The sequence below is a fragment of the Bombina bombina genome, chromosome 2, assembly GCF_027579735.1.
Source record: "Bombina bombina isolate aBomBom1 chromosome 2, aBomBom1.pri, whole genome shotgun sequence".
Taxonomy (NCBI): domain Eukaryota; kingdom Metazoa; phylum Chordata; class Amphibia; order Anura; family Bombinatoridae; genus Bombina; species Bombina bombina.
In genome coordinates, this window is record NC_069500.1 from 160,071,709 (window position 1) to 160,090,999 (window position 19,291).

The 19,291-nt window shown below is 39.5% G+C and overlaps 1 protein-coding gene across 1 annotated transcript in view; it reads left to right on the top strand.

Annotated features, from left to right (window-relative positions):
• Positions 1-19,291, top strand: part of IPO11 (importin 11) — a 950,863-nt gene that overhangs the window by 369,235 nt on the left and 562,337 nt on the right. Inside the window, exon 10 of the mRNA XM_053701321.1 lies at positions 4,181-4,373. Within this exon, the coding sequence (XP_053557296.1) occupies positions 4,181-4,373 (193 nt within the window). The remainder of the gene's footprint in view (positions 1-4,180; positions 4,374-19,291) is intronic.

Genomic DNA, 19,291 nt, shown 5'->3' on the forward strand with positions numbered 1-19,291 from the left:
AAAGACAGATAACAACAGGAACAACGATATAACAAAAGAAGTGCCGCATGTGTTTATCAATAGACTTCACAAATGTATAATTCAAATAAGCACAGGGTACTCACATTTATGAGTGGCACCCTAGTGTGCCAAATGACGCATGCTGGGTGTTTGCAGCAGCCCAGCTGGCTGAACTCCGGTATAAGCAGGAACACTGGATCTTCAGTAATACCCTGTGTCTAGGCTCTAGCGTTTTAAGTAGGATATAGGAGCGTGTCTAGCGCTTTAAGTAGGACATAGGAGCGTCCCTTTCTAATAGTGCGTTGAACTATCTTCCATTTAACATAAACAGAAGCAGCAGGAGTCTGTAAACGAGTGTATAACACTCTGGGGCTTGGTTAGGAGTCTGAAAATTAGCACAATGTTATTAAAAAAATAAGCAAAACTATACATTGTTACAAATGAATCATTTACAAAACTTTTATGCAAAGAAAAATCTAGTATACAATGTCCCTTTAAATGAAATTTATCAGCACCTAGTGTCTGTATTTTCATCCCCCATAAAAAGGCAAAAAGGAGATCCATTGACAAAACCCCATAGCAACCCCCCCGAGTGTTGCATCACCCTAGGGTCTCAACAACATTCCAGTTTTACTTCTATTATCTAATTTGCTACATTCTTTAGATATCCTTTCTTGAAGAAATAGCAATGCACATGTTTGAGCCAATCACACGTGGCATCTATGTGTAGCCACCAATCGGCAGCGACTGAGCCGTATTTAAATATGGTTTTCAACAACGGATATCAAGAGAATGAAGTAAATGAGATTATAGACGTAAACTGGAAAATTGCATTCTCTTTCTAAATCACGAAAGAAAAAAAAAATAATTTCATGTCCCTTTTAAGATTTCATAGTAGATTTTGCCTGGCTTCTTATTTTGCATTAATTTCTTTTATACTTGAGCATTACAATTCTAGAATTCTTGGGATTACACATGGAATCCAGTTTCACATGAGTTTTAAAAGATTGTGAGGGGTATAACAGTGAAATAAATAAATAAATAAAGAATACGTTGGGAGCCATTGCATTTGATTGATTAGTGTCAAATGGCTTTAGTATATACCAGTCTGAATCAGATGTTTAACATGGGGTGTTAGATGTTAATATTAAAGTTAAAAAGAAAAAAAAAACCTCTACATAGGGCTCTTTTTATCAGTTGCCAGACGGGCAAGATTCGCTATCCGGAATCTCACCCACCAGGCATCATGACAAGCGTGCAGCATTCTCTGTCTGCACTTAATGTTGTGCAAGCAATTGCTTGTGGAGCGACGTTCACTGCTCTTGTGCAATCACTAGCACTAGTTTGTCATCTGATCAGGATTAGTTAACTCCACTACCCTTGAGGTGGCTGAGAGGCTAAGTCACAGTCACTTAAAGGGCCATGATACCCAAATGTTGAAACACTTGAATATGATGCAGCATAGCTGCAAAAAGCTGACTAGAAAATATCACCTGAACATCTCTATGTAAAAAAGAAAGATATTTTACCTCAAAATGTCCCAAGTATTCACATCGCATTGTAAATCAATATTCCTATCCCGGAACAGGCAAGGGAGCGAGCTCATCTTATTTACCTATTCAGTTTAAGGAAGTTTACTATGAAATCTCATGAGATCACAGTAAAAGAGTTCATGACCTCAGCACTGCTGATGCTGATTGGCTGCAGTTAATTTCCTCATTTTTTTTTTTTTTTTTTACCTGCAGCTGGACAGCAGCTGAATTATAACTTTTTACACAGAACTTACTCTGGTGAGCTGAGGAAATTGTGAGGTTAAATATCTTCCTTTTTTACACAGAGATGCTCAGGTGATATTTTCCCGTCAGCTTTTTACGGTTATACTGCATCAGTTTCACGTGATTTAGCAAATGAGTATTATGTCCCTTTAACTAGCTGTGATTTTGAGATAAAATATAATCTTTTTACAGTTGTGCTGCATCACTTTTAATGATTTTACATATGGGTTACATAAAAAGGAACATGAAACCCAAATTTTTTATTTCATGTTTAAAACAGAGCATACAATTTTAACCAACTTTTCAAAATGACTTCTACTATCAAATTTCTTCATCCTTTGTTGAAAGAGCAAAAATCCACCACTAGGAGATAGCTGAACACATAAACTAAGTCAATGACAAGAGGCATATATGTACATTAACCAATTAGCAGCTAGCTCCCAGTAGTACACTGCTGCGAATGAACCTACCTATATATGCTTTTCAACAAAGGATGTTAAAAGAACAAGGACAGATGCATTAGAAGTAAATTGGGAAGTTGTTTAAAATTGTATACTCTGAATCATGAAAGAATATTTTTGGATTTACTGTCCCTTTAAGCTAATCTTTTTTTTGTTTGTTTTTTCCTTTTTTTTTTCTTCAGTGATAGACATACAGGGAGTGCAGAATTATTAGGCAAGTTGTATTTTTGAGGATTAATTTTATTATTGAACAACAACCATGTTCTCAATGAACCCAAAAAACTCATTAATATCAAAGCTGAATAGTTTTGGAAGTAGTTTTTAGTTTGTTTTTAGTTATAGCTATTTTAGGGGGATATCTGTGTGTGCAGGTGACTATTACTGTGCATAATTATTAGGCAACTTAACAAAAAACAAATATATACCCATTTCAATTATTTATTTTTACCAGTGAAACCAATATAACATCTCAACATTCACAAATATACATATCTGACATTCAAAAACAAAACAAAAACAAATCAGTGACCAATATAGCCACCTTTCTTTGCAAGGACACTCAAAAGCCTGCCATCCATGGATTCTGTCAGTGTTTTGATCTGTTCACCATCAACATTGCGTGCAGCAGCAACCACAGCCTCCCAGACACTGTTCAGAGAGGTGTACTGTTTTCCCTCCTTGTAAATCTCACATTTGATGATGGACCACAGGTTCTCAATGGGGTTCAGATCAGGTGAACAAGGAGGCCATGTCATTAGATTTTCTTCTTTTATACCCTTTCTTGTCAGCCACGCTGTGGAGTACTTGGACGCGTGTGATGGAGCATTGTCCTGCATGAAAATCATGTTTTTCTTGAAGGATGCAGACTTCTTCCTGTACCACTGCTTGAAGAAGGTGTCTTCCAGAAACTGGCAGTAGGACTGGGAGTTGAGCTTGACTCCATCCTCAACCCGAAAAGGCCCCACAAGCTCATCTTTGATGATACCAGCCCAAACCAGTACTCCACCTCCACCTTGCTGGCGTCTGAGTCGGACTGGAGCTCTCTGCCCTTTACCAATCCAGCCACGGGCCCATCCATCTGGCCCATCAAGACTCACTCTCATTTCATCAGTCCATAAAACCTTAGAAAAATCATTCTTGAGATATTTCTTGGCCCAGTCTTGACGTTTCAGCTTGTGTGTCTTGTTCAGTGGTGGTCGTCTTTCAGCCTTTTTTACCTTGGCCATGTCTCTGAGTATTGCACACCTTGTGCTTTTGGGCACTCCAGTGATGTTGCAGCTCTGAAATATGGCCAAACTGGTGGCAAGTGGCATCTTGGCAGCTGCACGCTTGACTTTTCTCAGTTCATGGGCAGTTATTTTGCGCCTTGGTTTTTCCACACGCTTCTTGCGACCCTGTTGACTATTTTGAATGAAACGCTTGATTGTTCGATGATCACGCTTCAGAAGCTTTGTAATTTTAAGAGTGCTGCATCCCTCTGCAAGATATCTCACTATTTTTGACTTTTCTGAGCCTGTCAAGTCCTTCTTTTGACCTATTTTGCCAAAGGAAAGGAAGTTGCCTAATAATTATGCACACCTGATATAGGGTGTTGATGTCATTAGACCACACCCCTTCTCATTACAGAGATGCACATCACCTAATATGCTTAATTGGTAGTAGGCTTTCGAGCCTATACAGCTTGGAGTAAGACAACATGCATAAAGAGGATGATGTGGTCAAAATACTCATTTGCCTAATAATTCTGCACTCCCTGTAGACCAGCATAATACTACCGTCAACTTATTTTAGATTTTTTTTTTAAGCAGTTAGATGATGAATTTGCTATACATCTTGCATATCCTGATCTCCAGTTTGTATGTTGACCATATTAAATGCATTTTTAGGACTATAATAAACATTTTCTTTTGTGTATTGTAATATTCATTTTTTTTTCTTTTATAGCTTTTAGATTTCCTGGATCAGCATCCATTTTCGTTTATCCCTTTAATCCAGAAATCACTGGAATTCGCAATTAGATATGTGTTCACAGAAGCTGGCGATGGAATTGTATTTGAGCGTTTCATTGTGCAGTGTATGAGACTTATTAAGATGATTGTTAAGAATGATTCTTACAAACCATCGAAAAACTTTGAAGGTAAACTTGTATTTTATCAACTTTTTTTGCAGTTGTCATAACAGACTTTTTGTTCATGTTTGTTCATATTTTTTTAGGTGGATAATCAAATGTTAACACTAATACTATACTGCTGGCAAAGATGTGTGAAATACAGTATTTCCTGCGTGTTTGACTCACTTTTTAACAAAAAATGTCCCATAAAATGTTCTCCGTCTTGTGTATATATATTTTTTTTAACCAGGTTATTGAGAAATATGATATGACAAACAATTTCGATATATCAAATACAAAAACACACAATTGCAAAATCTCTATATTTATTACTTTTCAAATGGTAGATTTTAATAATTAAAAACCGTTTCAGATAGATCATACAGTTTTAAGCAACTTTCAAATTTTCTCCTATTATCAATCAGCTAGCGCTACCCAGGTGCTGAACCAAAAATGGGCCAGCTCCTAAGCTTACATTCCTGCTTTTTTAAATAAAGAAACTAAGAAAACAAAGAAAAAATCATAATATTAGTTACTTAAAATTGCATGCTCTCTCTGAATCATGAAAGAAAATAAATGGGTTTCATATGCCTTTAAGCATAAGAAGACTCTGCCGGCAACGGGGCGGCAGGAGAACTCTTCCAGTAGACAGTATAAAAGTTAATTTTTAGATATTATTGAGTGCTTCTGAGTTAAAAAAAAAACAGCACAGAAATAGTTTGTTTTCTGAACTCGTATCTGTAGAATATTATTTTTATATTTGCTGACCCTTTCTCTGATAGTACAGACCATTACTGCATACCAACCAAGGAGTCTGTACGTAGTGTTTCAAATGGAAAACCCCCCAAAAACTATTATCTTCCAGACGTATTAGAGACCTGTTCTGAAATCACATCTCTAGAGTCAACCATCATTTATATACAACTTGAAATGCGAGTATCCTTGTCAAATGTGTTTCACATATACATTTCCCAGATAGCTATCATTTGGTAATATGTCTGCCTGTGGTTTTTTTTTTAATGAAAAAAATCCTTCTGTTTTCAAGAATTTGTCATTTTTGTGTATTTGTGTCATTTTTGTGTATCCATACAACTATATTTGGAGCTTCCACCATTTTCCATATGCAGATATTTAGCCCTGTTACTGAAAATATTTAAAAAAAAAAAAAGAAGAAAATTTTGATGGGGTGAAACATTTTTTTGGATAGATATTAAACAGCCATAAACTTGTGTTTAAGAGCATATTAAATATCTGAGAATCTGCAACTGCCTTTCAGTAATCTGTTGTCATCCATATTTTATTCTAAATACTTGATAATTAGACCAGAGGGAGTAAAGGCAGGACTTACAGAATGAATGTGCACGTGTCATCTGTGCCTTATTGTCTCTAATCATTGGCCAATAATTATAATTTTCGATCATTTTCTGTTTTCCTTGCCAACTAATTTCTTGATTTACGTCTCTTAAAGGGACATTACATTTATAACTGCAGTGAAAAATTGCATTGCAAAAGAATTGTTTTTAAATCATGTTTATTAGCTTAATTTACATTTTTTTTCTAGATCTAGAATAATTCAGGGATACACCACTTAAAAAAAACCTGGTCGAATGCCTTTTCTCCATTGTCTGGAAAAATTTTGTTCTGAGCTAACTAATCACTGTTTAGAATGTGTCAGGCTTAGGTAAATTTCACCATAGAAAGATTGAGACTCTCCAGCTTAAGATACTTGTACAGCAAAAACAGACAAAATAAATAGCAATCTTATTTTATTTTCTCTTAATAAAACATTTTACATGTAGATTAAAGGGACAGTAAACACCAGAATTTTTGTTGTTTAAAAAGGTAGATAATCCCTTTATTACCCATTCCCCAATTTTGCATAACCAACACAGTTATAATAATATACTTTCTTTCTTTCATGTAATTAGCAAGAGTCCATGAGCTAGTGACGTATGGGATATACATTCCTACCAGGAGGGGCAAAGTTTCCCAAACCTCAAAATGCCTATAAATACACCCCTCACCACACCCACAAATCAGTTTTTACAAACTTTGCCTCCTATGGAGGTGGTGAAGTAAGTTTGTGCTAGATTCTACGTTGATATGCGCTCCGCAGCAAGTTGGAGCCCGGTTTTCCTCTCAGCGTGCAGTGAATGTCAGAGGGATGTGAAGAGAGTATTGCCTATTTGAATGCAATGATCTCCTTCTACGGGGTCTATTTCATAGGTTCTCTGTTATCGGTCGTAGAGATTCATCTCTTACCTCCCTTTACAGATCGACGATATACTCTTATATATACCATTACCTCTACTGATTCTTGTTTCAGTACTGGTTTGGCTTTCTACTACATGTAGATGAGTGTCCTGGGGTAAGTACGTCTTATTTTCTGTGACACTCTAAGCTATGGTTTGGCACTTTTATATAAAGTTCTAAATATATGTGTTTAAACATTTATTTGCCTTGACTCAGGATGTTCAACGTTCCTTATTTCAGACAGTCAGTTTCATATTTGGGATAATGCATATGAATAAATCATTTTTTTACCTTAAAATTTGACTTTTTTTCCTGTGGGCTGTTAGGCTCGCGGGGGCTGAAAATGCTTCATTTTATTGCGTCATTCTTGGCGCGGACTTTTTTGGCGCAAATTTTTTTTTTTCTGTTTCCGGCATCATACGTGTCGCCGGAAGTTGCGTCACTTTTGACGTTTTTTTGCGCCAAAAGTGTCGGCGTTCCGGATGTGGCGTCATTTTTGGCGCCAAAAGCATTTAGGCGCCAAATAATGTGGGCGTCTTTTTTGGCGCTTAAAAATATGGGCGTCACTATTGTCTCCACATTATTTAAGTCTCATTATTTATTGCTTCTGGTTGCTAGAAGTTTGTTCACTGGCATTTTTTCCCATTCCTGAAACTGTCATTTAAGGAATTTGATCAATTTTGCTTTATATGTTGTTTTTTCTATTACATATTGCAAGATGTCCCAGATTGACACTGAGTCAGAAGATACTTCTGGAAAAACACTGCCTGGTGCTGGATCTACCAAAGTTAAGTGTATCTGCTGTAAACTTGTGGTATCTGTTCCTCCAGCTGTTGTTTGTAATGAATGTCATGACAAACTTGTTAATGCAGATATTTCCTTTAGTACTGTTACATTACCTGTTGCTGTTCCGTCAACATCTAATACTCAGAGTGTTCCTGTTAACATAAGAGATTTTGTTTCTAAATCCATTAAGAAGGCTATGTCTGTTATTCCTCCTTCTAGTAAACGTAAAAGGTCTTTTAAAACTTCTCATTTTTCAGATGAATTTTTAAATGAACATCATCATTCTGATTCTGATAATGGTTCCTCTGGTTGAGAGGATTCTGTCTCAGAGGTTGATGCTGATAAATCTTCATATTTATTCAAAATGGAATTTATTCGTTCTTTGCTTAAAGAAGTCTTAATTGCATTAGAAATAGAGGATTCTGGTCCTCTTGATACTAAATCTAAACGTTTAAATAAGGTTTCTCTTGTTAAGTGTGTTCAGTCCACGGGTCATCCATTACTTATGGGATATATTCTCCTTCCCAACAGGAAGTTGCAAGAGGATCACCCAAGCAGAGCTGCTATATAGCTCCTCCCCTCACATGTCATATCCAGTCATTCTCTTGCAACCCTCAACAAAGAAGGAGGTCGCGAGAGGTGCTGGAGTTTTTACTTAATTATTCTTCAATCAAAAGTTTGTTATTTTAAATGGCACCGGAGTGTGCTGTTTTTCTATCTCAGGCAGTATTTGGAAGAAGAAACTGCCTGCGTTTTCTATGATCTTAGCGGGCGTAACTAAGATCCACTGGCTGTTCTCGACATTCTGAGGAGTGGGGTAACTTCAGAAAATGGGAATAGCATGCGGGGTCTCCCGCAAATGAGGTATGTGCAGTACAATATTTTCTGGGAATGGAATTGACTAAGAAAACACTGCTGTTACCCGTATGATGTAAGTACAGCCTTAAATGCAGTAGTAGTGACTGGTATCAGGCTGATAAATGTATGCACAGTAGAGTTATTTTCTAGGGACTAGAATTTGACTGAAAAAATACTGTTAATACTGATATAATGTGTGAGCCTTAACTGCAGTAGAAGCGACTGGTAGCAGGCTTAGTAATAACTTTACACAGCATCTGAAATGTTGTTTTTTAAAATGTTTACTGGCATGTTAATCGTTTTGTGAGGTACTTTGGTGATAAATCTTTTTGGGCATGATTTTTTTTCCACACGGCTAACGTATATTTCTGCATAGAAACCGTTATATCAGGTCTCCCACTGTTGTAATAGGAGTGGGAGGGACCTTTTTTAGCGCCTTGTTGCGCAGTTAAAATTCTAGCACAGTCTTCCTGCTTCTTCCTCTTTGATCCAGGACGTCTCCAGAGAGCTCAGGGATCTTCAAAATTCGTTTTTGAGGGAGGTAATCAGTCACAGCAGACCTGTGACAGTGTGTTTGACTGTAATAAAAGCGTTAAATCTTAATTTGATATCCGTTTTTTGGGTACTGAGGGGTTAATCATCCTTTTGCTAATGGGTGCAATCCTCTGCTAATTAATACATTTAAAGAATTGTTGACTATAACTGAACTAGTTCTTTGTTATTCAATTGTGTTTTAAAAAAAAAAAAAAAAAAGCGCTGCAGCGTTTTTTATATTGCTTGTAAATTTATTGAAGTAATTTCCAAGCTTGCTAGCTTCATTGCTAGTCTGTTTAAACATGTCTGATACAGAGGAATCTGCTTGTTCATTATGTTTAAAAGCCGATGTGGAGCCCAATAGAAATATGTGTACCAATTGTATTGATATTACTTTGAATAAAAGTCAATCTGTACCGATAAATAAATTATCACCAGACAACGAGGGGGAAGTTATGCCGTCTAACTCTCCTCACGTGTCAGTACCTTAGTCTCCCGCTCGGGAGGTGCGTAAGATTGAGGCGCCAAGTACATCAAGGCCCTTACAAATCACTTTACATGATATGGCTAATGTTATGAAAGAAGTATTATACAATATGCCCGAGTTAAGAGGCAAGCGCGACAGCTCTGGGTTAAGGACAGAGCGCGCCGATGACACGAGAGCCGTGTCTGATACTGCGTCACAATTTGCAGAACATGAGGACGGAGAGCTTCATTCTGTGGGTGACGGTTCTGATTCGGGGAGACCGAATTCAGAAATTTCAAATTTTAAATTTAAGCTTGAGAACCTCCGCGTGTTGCTAGGGGAGGTGTTAGCGGCTCTGAATGATTGTGACACGGTGGCAATCCCAGAGAAATTATGTAGGCTGGATAAATACTATGCGGTACCGGTGTGTACTGACGTTTTTCCTATACCAAAGAGGCTTACAGAGATTATTAGCAAGGAGTGGGATAGACCCGGTTTTCCTTTTTCCCCTCCTCCGATATTTAGAAAAATGTTCCCTATAGACGCCACCATGGCAGACGGTCCCTAAGGTGGAGGGAGCAGTTTCTACTTTAGCCAAGCGTACCACTATCCCGGTGGAGGATAGCTGTGCTTTCTCAGATCCAATGGATAAAAAATTAGAGGGTTACCTTAAGAAAATGTTTGTTCAACAAGGTTTTATATTACAGCCTCTTGCATGCATTGCGCCTGTCACTGCTTCAGCGGCATTCTGGTTTGAGTCTCTGGAAGAGGCGATTCGCACAGCACCATTGGATGAATCTTTGAGCAAGATTAGAACCCTTAAGCTGGCTAATGTGTTTGTTTCGGATGCTGTAGTGCATTTAACCAAACTTACGGCTAAGAATTCCGGATTCGCCATACAGGCGCGCAGAGCGCTATGGCTTAAATCCTGGTCAGCAGATGTAACTTCTAAGTCTAAACTACTAAACATTCCTTTCAAAGGGCAGACCTTATTCGGGCCCGGCTTGAAGGAAATTATTGCTGACATTACTGGAGTTAAGGGCCACACCCTTCCTCAGGACAGGTCCAAATCAAAGGCCAAACATTCTAATTTTCGTGCCTTTCGTAACTTCAAGGCAGGAGCAGCGTCAACTTCCTCCGCTCCAAAACAGGAAGGAACTACTGCTCGTTACAGACAGGGTTGGAAAGGCAACCAGTCATGGAACAAGGGCAAGCAGGCCAGAAAGCCTACTTCCGCCCCTAAGACAGCATGAAGACAGGGCCCCCTTTCCGGAGACTGATCTAGTGGGGGGCAGACTTTCTCTCTTCGCCCAGGCTTGGGCAAGAGATGTACAGGATCCCTGGACGTTGGAGATTATATCTCAGGGATACCTTCTGGATTTCAAAACTTCTCCTCCACAAGGGAGGTTTCATCTGTCAAGGTTATCAACAAACCTAGTAAAGAAAGAGGCATTTCTACAATGTGTACAAGACCTCTTAGTGATGGGAGTGATCCACCCAGTTCCGCGAACGGAACAGGGGCAAGGGTTTTATTCAAATCTGTTTGTGGTTCCCAAGAAAGAGGGAACTTTCAGACCAATCTTAGACTTAAAAATCTTAAACAAATTCCTAAGGGTTCCGTCGTTCAAGATGGAAACCATTCGGACCATCCTACCCATGATCCAAGAGGGTCAATATATGACCACAGTGGACTTAAAGGATGCCTACCTTCACATACCGATTCACAAAGATCATTATCGGTACCTAAGGTTTGCCTTTCTTGACAAGCATTACCAGTTTGTAGCTCTTCCCTTCGGGTTAGCTACGGCCCCGAGAAATTTTACAAAGGTTCTGGGCTCACTTCTGGCGGTACTAAGACCACGAGGCATAGCGGTGGCTCCGTACCTAGACGACATTCTGATACAAGTGTCAAGTTTTCAAAATGCAAAGTCTCATACAGAGATAGTTCTAGCATTTCTGAGGTCGCATGGGTGGAAAGTGAACGTGGAGAAGGGTCCCTTTTCTAGGGACTCTTATAGATTCTGTAGAGATGAAGATTTACCTGACGGAGTCCAGGTTATCAAAGATTCTCAATGCTTGCCGTGTCCTTCACTCCATTCCAAGCCCATCAGTAGCTCAGTGCATGGAAGTAATCGGCTTAATGGTCACGGCAATGGACATAGTGCCATTTGCGCGCCTACATCTCAGACCTCTGCAACTATGCATGCTAAGTCAATGGAACGGGGATTACTCAGATCTGTCCCCTTTGCTAAATCTGGACCAGGAGACCAGAGATTCTCTTCTCTGGTGGTTGTCACGGGTTCATCTGTCCAAAGGAATGACTTTTCGCAGACCAGATTGGACGATTGTAGCAACAGATGCCAGCCTACTAGGCTGGGGAGCAGTCTGGAACTCCCTGAAGGCTCAGGGATCGTGGACTCAGGAGGAGAGACTCCTCCCGATAAACATTCTAGAATTAAGAGCAATATTCAATGCTCTTCTAACTTGGCCTCAGTTAGCAACACTGAGGTTCATCAGATTTTAGTCGGACAACATCACGACTGTGGCTTACATCAATCATCAAGGGGTAACCAGGAGTTCCCTAGCGATGTTGGAAGTCTCGAAGATAATTCGCTGGGCAGAGTCTCACTCTTGCCACCTGTCAGCGATCTACATCCCAGCCGTGGAGAACTGGGAGGCGGATTTTCTAAGTCGACAGACCTTTCATCCGGGGGAGTGGGAACTTCACCCGGAGGTATTTGCTCAACTGATTCGTCGTTGGGGCAAACCGGATCTGGATCTCATGGCATCTCGCCAGAACGCCAAGCTTCCTAGTTACGGATCCAGGTCCAGGGACCCGGGTGCGGTGCTGGTAGATGCACTAGCAGCCCCTTGGGTTTTTAACATAGCTTATGTGTTTCCACCTTTTCCGTTGCTACCTAGACTGATTGCCAGGATCAAACAGGAGAGAGCATCGGTGATTCTGATGGCGCCTGCGTGGCCACGCAGGACCTGGTATGCAGACCTAGTGGACATGTCGTCCTGTCCACCATGGTCTCTACCCCTGAGGCAGGACCTTCTAATCCAGGGTCCTTTCAACCATCCAAACCTAATTTCTCTGAGGCTGACTGCTTGGAAATTGAACGCTTGATTCTATCAAAGCGTGGGTTTTCGGATTCGGTTATTGATACATTAATACAGTCTCGGAAACCTGTTACCAGAAAAATTTACCACAAGATATGGCGTAAATATTTATATTGGTGTGAATCCAAAAATTACTCATGGAGTAAGGTTAGGATTCCTAGGATATTGTCTTTTCTACAAGAGGGTTTAGAAAAGGGCTTATCCGCTAGTTCGCTAAAGGGACAGATTTCTGCTCTGTCTATTCTTTTACACAAGCGTCTGGCAGAGAATCCAGACGTCCAGGCTTTTTGCCAGGCTTTGGCTAGGATTAAGCCTGTGTTTAAAACTGTTGCTCCTCCGTGGAGCTTAAACTTGGTTCTTAAAGTTCTTCAGGGTGTTCCGTTTGAACCCCTTCATTCCATTGATATTAAGCTTTTATCTTGGAAAGTTCTGTTTTTGATGGCTATTTCCTCGGCTCGAAGAGTCTCTGAGTTATCTGCCTTACATTGTGATTCTCCTTATCTGATCTTTCATTCAGACAAGGTAGTCCTGCGTACGAAACCTGGGTTTTTACCTAAGGTTGTTTCTAACAGGAATATCAATCAAGAGATTGTTGTTCCATCGTTATGTCCTAATCCTTCTTCAAAGAAGGAACGTCTTTTGCATAATCTAGACGTGGTCCGTGCCCTGAAGTTCTACTTACAGGCAACTAAAGATTTTCGGCAAACTTCTTCTCTGTTTGTCGTTTACTCTGGACAGAGGAGAGGTCAAAAGGCTTCGGCTACCTCTCTCTCTTTTTGGCTTCGTAGCATAATATGCTTAGCCTATGAGACTGCTGGACAGCAGCCTCCTGAAATAATTACAGCTCATTCCACTAGAGCTGTGGCTTCCACCTGGGCCTTTAAGAATGAGGCCTCTGTTGAACAGATTTGCAAGGCTGCAACTTGGTCTTCACTTCATACTTTTTCCAAATTTTACAAATTTGACACTTTTGCTTCTTCGGAGGCTGTTTTTGGGAGAAAGGTTCTACAGGCAGTGGTTCCTTCTGTTTAATGTTCCTGCCTTGTCCCTCCCATCATCCGTGTACTTTAGCTTCGGTATTGGTATCCCATAAGTAATGGATGACTCGTGGACTGAACACACTTAACAAGAGAAAACATAATTTATGCTTTCTCTTGTTAAGTGTGTTCAGGAATCTATGAACTTTTAGGTAAATTGATCCTCCAACCATGATCTTAAAGAAACAACACAAGTCGATTCGTATGAGATTCTGCTAAATGTGAAGACTGAGCAAGTACCAAGATATCGTCCAAATAAGGAAATACCACAATACCCTGTTCTCTGATTACAGACAGAAGGGCACCGAGAACCTTTGTAAAAATTATTGGAGCTGTTGCTAGGCCAAACGGCAGAGCCACAAACTGGTAATGCTTGTCTAGGAAAGAGAATCTCAGAAACTGATAGTGATCTGGATGAATCGGAATATGCAGATATACACTTAACACACTTAACAAGAGAAAACATAATTTATGCTTACCTGATAAATTTATTTCTCTTGTACTGTGTTCTGTCCACGGCCCGCCCTGTCTTTTTGAGGCAGGTTCTAAATTTTAAATTATAACTCCAGTCACCACTGCACCCTATAGTTTCTCCTTTCTCGTCTTGTTTCGGTCGAATGACTGGATATGACATGTGAGGGGAGGAGCTATATAGCAGCTCTGCTTGGGTGTTCCTCTTGCAACTTCCTGTTGGGAAGGAGAATATATCCCATAAGTTATGGATGACCCGTGGACTGAACACACTACAAGAGAAATAAATTTATCAGGTAAGCATAAATTATGTTTTTTAAATCTCCTGTAGTTATTCCAGAAGTTTTTCCTGTCCCTGATGCTATTTCTGAAGTAATCTCCAGGGAATGGAATAATTTGGGTAATTCATTTACTCCTTCTAAACGTTTTAAGCAATTATATCCTGTGCCGTCTGACAGATTAGAGTTTTGGGACAAAATCCCTAAGGTTGATGGGGATGTCTCTACTCTTGCTAAACGTACTACTATTCCTACGGCAGATAGTACTTCCTTTAAGGATCCTTTAGATAGGAAGATTGAATCCTTTCTAAGAAAAGCTTACTTATGTTCAGGTAATCTTGTTAGACCTGCTATATCTTTAGCGGATGTTGCTGCAGCTTCAACCTTTTGGTTAGAAGCTTTAGTGCAACAAGTAACAGATCATAATTCTCATAGCATTGTTAATCTTCTTCAACATGCTAATAACTTTATTTGTGATGCCATCTTTGATATCATTAGAGTTGATGTCAGGTATATGTCTCTAGCTATTTTAGCTAGAAGAGCTTTATGGCTTAAAACTTGGAATGCTGATATGTCTTCTAAGTCTACTTTGCTTTCCCTTTCTTTCCAGGGTAATAAATTATTTGGTTCTCAGTTGGATTCTATTATCTCAACTGTTACTGGAGGGAAAGGAACTTTTTTACCACAGGATAAAAAATCTAAGGGTAAATTTAGGTCTAATAATCGTTTTCGTTCCTTTCGTCACAATAAGGAACAAAAGCCTGATCCTTCACCCACAGGAGCGGTATCAGTTTGGAAACCATCTCCAGTCTGGAATAAATCCAAGCCTTTTAGAAAACCAAAGCCAGCTCCCAAGTCCACATGAAGGTGCGGCCCTCATTCCAGCTCAGCTGGTAGGGGGCAGATTACGATTTTTCAAAGAAATTTGGATCAATTCAATTCACAATCTTTGGATTCAGAACATTGTTTTAGAAGGGTACAGAATTGGCTTCAAGATAAGGCCTCCTGCAAAGAGATTTTTTCTTTCCCGTGTCCCAGTAAATCCAGCGAAGGCTCTAGCATTTCTGAAATGTGTTTCAGATCTAGAGTTGGCTGGAGTAATTATGCCAGTTCCAGTTCTGGAACAGGGGCTGGGGTTTTATTCAAATCTCTTCATTGTACCAAAGAAGGAGAATTCCTTCAGACCAGTTCTGGATCTAAAAATATTGAATCGTTATGTAAGGATACCAACATTCAAAATGGTAACTATAAGGACTATCCTGCCTTTTGTTCAGCAAGGGCATTATATGTCCACAATAGATTTACAGGATGCATATCTGCATATTCCGATTCATCCAGATCACTATCAGTTTCTGAGATTCTCTTTCCTAGACAATCATTACCAGTTTGTGCCTCTGCCGTTTGGCCTAGCAACAGCTCCAAGAATTTTTACAAAGGTTCTCGGTGCCCTTCTGTCTGTAATCAGAGAACAGGGTATTGTGGTATTTCCTTATTTGGACGATATCTTGGTACTTGCTCAGTCTTCACATTTAGCAGAATCTCATACGAATCGACTTGTGTTGTTTCTTTAAGATCATGGTTGGAGGATCAATTTACCTAAAAGTTCATTGATTCCTCAGACAAGGGTAACCTTTTTAGGTTTCCAGATAGATTCAGTGTCCATGACTCTGTCTCTGACAGACAAGAGACGTCTAAAATTGATCTCAGCTTGTCGAAACCTTCACTCACAATCATTCCCTTCGGTAGCCTTATGCATGGAAATTCTAGGTCTTATGACTGCTGCATCGGACGCGATCCCCTTTGCTCGTTTTCACATGCGACCTCTTCAACTCTGTATGCTGAACCAGTGGTGCAGGGATTACACAAAGATATCTCAATTAATATCTTTAAAACCGATTGTACGACACTCTCTGACGTGGTGGACAGATCACCATCGTTTAGTTCAGGGGGCTTCTTTTGTTCTTCTGACCTGGACTGTAATTTCAACAGATGCAAGTCTGACAGGTTGGGGAGCTGTTTGGGGGTCTCTGACAGCACAAGGGGTTTGGGAATCTCAGGAGGTGAGATTACCAATCAATATTTTGGAACTCCGTGCAATTTTCAGAGCCCTTCAGTCATGGCCTCTTCTAAAGAGAGAATCGTTCATTTGTTTTCAGACAGACAATGTAACAACTGTGACATATATCAATCATCAAGGAGGCACTCACAGTCCTCTGGCTATGAAAGAAGTATCTCGAATACTGGTATGGGCGGAATCCAGCTCCTGTCTAATTTCTGCGGTTCATATCCCAGGTATAGACAATTGGGAAGCGGATTATCTCAGTCGCCAAACGTTACATCCGGGCGAATGGTCTCTTCACCCAGAGGTATTTCTTCAGATTGTTCAAATGTGGGGACTTCCAGAAATAGATCTGATGGCTTCTCATCTAAACAAGAAACTTCCCAGGTATCTGTCCAGATCCAGGGGTCCTCAGGCGGAAGCAGTGGATGCATTGTCACTTCCTTGGAAGTATCATCCTGCCTATATCTTCCCGCCTCTAGTTCTTCTTCCAAGAGTAATCTCCAAGATTCTGAAGGAATGCTCGTTTGTTCTGCTGGTGGCTCCAGCATGGCCTCACAGGTTTTGGTATGCGGATCTTGTCCGGATGGCCTCTTGCCAACCATGGACTCTTCCGTTAAGACTAGACCTTTTGTCGCAAGGTCCTTTTTACCATCAGGATCTCAAATCCTTAAATTTAAAGGTATGGAGATTGAACGCTTGATTCTTAGTCAAAGAGGTTTCTCTGACTCTGTGATTAATACTATGTTACAGGCTCGTAAATCTGTATCTAGGAAGATATATTATCGAGTCTGGAAGACTTCTATTTCTTGGTGTCTTTCTCATCATTTTTCCTGGCATTCTTTCAGAATTCCTAGAATTTTACAGTTTCTTCGGGATGGTTTGGATAAAGGTTTGTCTGCAAGTTCCTTGAAAGGACAAATCTCTGTTCTTTTTCACAGAAAGATTGCTAATCTTCCTGATATTCATTGTTTTGTACAAGCTTTGGTTCGTATAAAACCTGTTATTAAGTCAATTTCTCCTCCTTGGAGTTTGAATTTGGTTCTGGGGGCTCTTCAAGCTCCTCCGTTTGAACCTATGCATTCATTGGACATTAAATTACTTTCTTGGAAAGTTTTGTTCCTTTTGGCCATCTCTTCTGCCAGAAGAGTCTCTGAATTGTCTGCTCTTTCTTGTGAGTCTCCTTTTCTGATTTTTCATTAGGATAAGGCAGTGTTGCGAACTTCTTTTGAATTTTTACCTAAGGTTGTGAATTCCAACAACATTAGTAGAAAAATTGTAGTTCCTTCATTATGCCCTAATCCTAAGAATTCTAAGGAGAAATCATTGCATTCTTTGGATGTTGTTAGAGCTTTGAAATATTATGTTGAAGCTACTAAGACTTTCCGAAAGACTTCTAGTCTCTTTGTCATCTTTTCCGGTTCTAGAAAAGGCCAGAAAGCTTCTGCCATTTCTTTGGCATCTTGGTTGAAATCTTTAATTCATCATGCCTATGTTGAGTCGGGTAAAACTCCGCCTCAGAGGATTACAGCTCATTCTACCAGGTCAGTTTCTACTTCCTGGGCGTTTAGGAATGAAGCTTCGGTTGATCAGATTTGCAAAGCAGCAACTTGGTCTTCTTTGCATACTTTTACTAAATTCTACCATTTTGATGTGTTTTCTTCTTCTGAAGCAGTTTTTGGTAGAAAAGTACTTCAGGCAGCTGTTTCAGTTTGAATCTTCTGCTTATGTTTTCATTTAAACTTTATTTTGGGTGTGGATTATTTTCAGCAGGAATTGGCTGTCTTTATTTTATCCCTCCCTCTCTAGTGACTCTTGCGTGGAAAAATCCACATCTTGGGTAGTCATTATCCCATACGTCACTAGCTCATGGACTCTTGCTAATATGAAAGAAATGAATTTATCAGGTAAGTTCTTACATAAATTATGTTTTTTTCATCAGGATAAGGCGGTGTTGCGAACTTCTTTTAAATTTTTACCTAAGGTTGTGAATTCTAACAACATTAGCAGAGAAATTGTGGTTCCTTCATTATGTCCTAATCCTAAGAATTCTAAGGAGAGATCATTGCATTCTTTGGATGTAGTTAGAGCTTTGAAATATTATGTTGAAGCTACTAAGAATTTCCGAAAGACTTCTAGTCTATTTGTTATCTTTTCCGGGTCTAGGAAAGGTCAGAAGGCCTCTGCCATTTCTTTGGCATCTTGGTTGAAATCTTTAATTCATCATGCTTATATCGAGTCGGGTAAAACTCCGCCTCAAAGGATTACAGCTCATTCTACTAGGTCAGTTTCTACTTCCTGGGCGTTTAGGAATGAAGCTTCGGTTGATCAGATTTGCAAAGCAGCAACTTGGTCTTCTTTGCATACTTTTACTAAATTCTACCATTTTGATGCGTTTTCGTCTTCTGAAGCAGTTTTTGGTAGAAAAGTACTTCAGGCAGCTGTTTCAGTTTGATTCTTCTGCTTATAATTTCAGTTTTCTTCATTATAAGATTTAAACTTTATTTTGGGTGTGGATTATTTTCAGCGGAATTGGCTGTCTTTATTTTATCCCTCCCTCCCTAGTGACTCTTGCGTGGAAGTTCCACATCTTGGGTATTTATTATCCCATACGTCACTAGCTCATGGACTCTTGCTAATTACATGAAAGAAAACATAATTTATGTAAGAACTTACCTGATAAATTAATTTCTTTCATATTAGCAAGAGTCCATGAGACCCACCCTTTTTTTGTGGTTATTATGATTTTTTTGTATAAAGCACAACTATTCCAATTCCTTATTTTTTATGCTTTCGCACTTTTTTTCTTATCACCCCACTTCTTGGCTATTCGTTAAACTGTGGGTGTGGTGAGGGGTGTATTTATAGGCATTTTGAGGTTTGGGAAACTTTGCCCCTCCTGGTAGGAATGTATATCCCATACGTCACTAGCTCATGGACTCTTGCTAATATGAAAGAAATGAATTTATCAGGTAAGTTCTTACATAAATTATGTTTTTTACCTCTGTGATTACCTTGTATCTATGCCTCTGAAAACTGCCCCCTTATTTCAGTTCTTTTGACAGACTTGTATTTTTAAC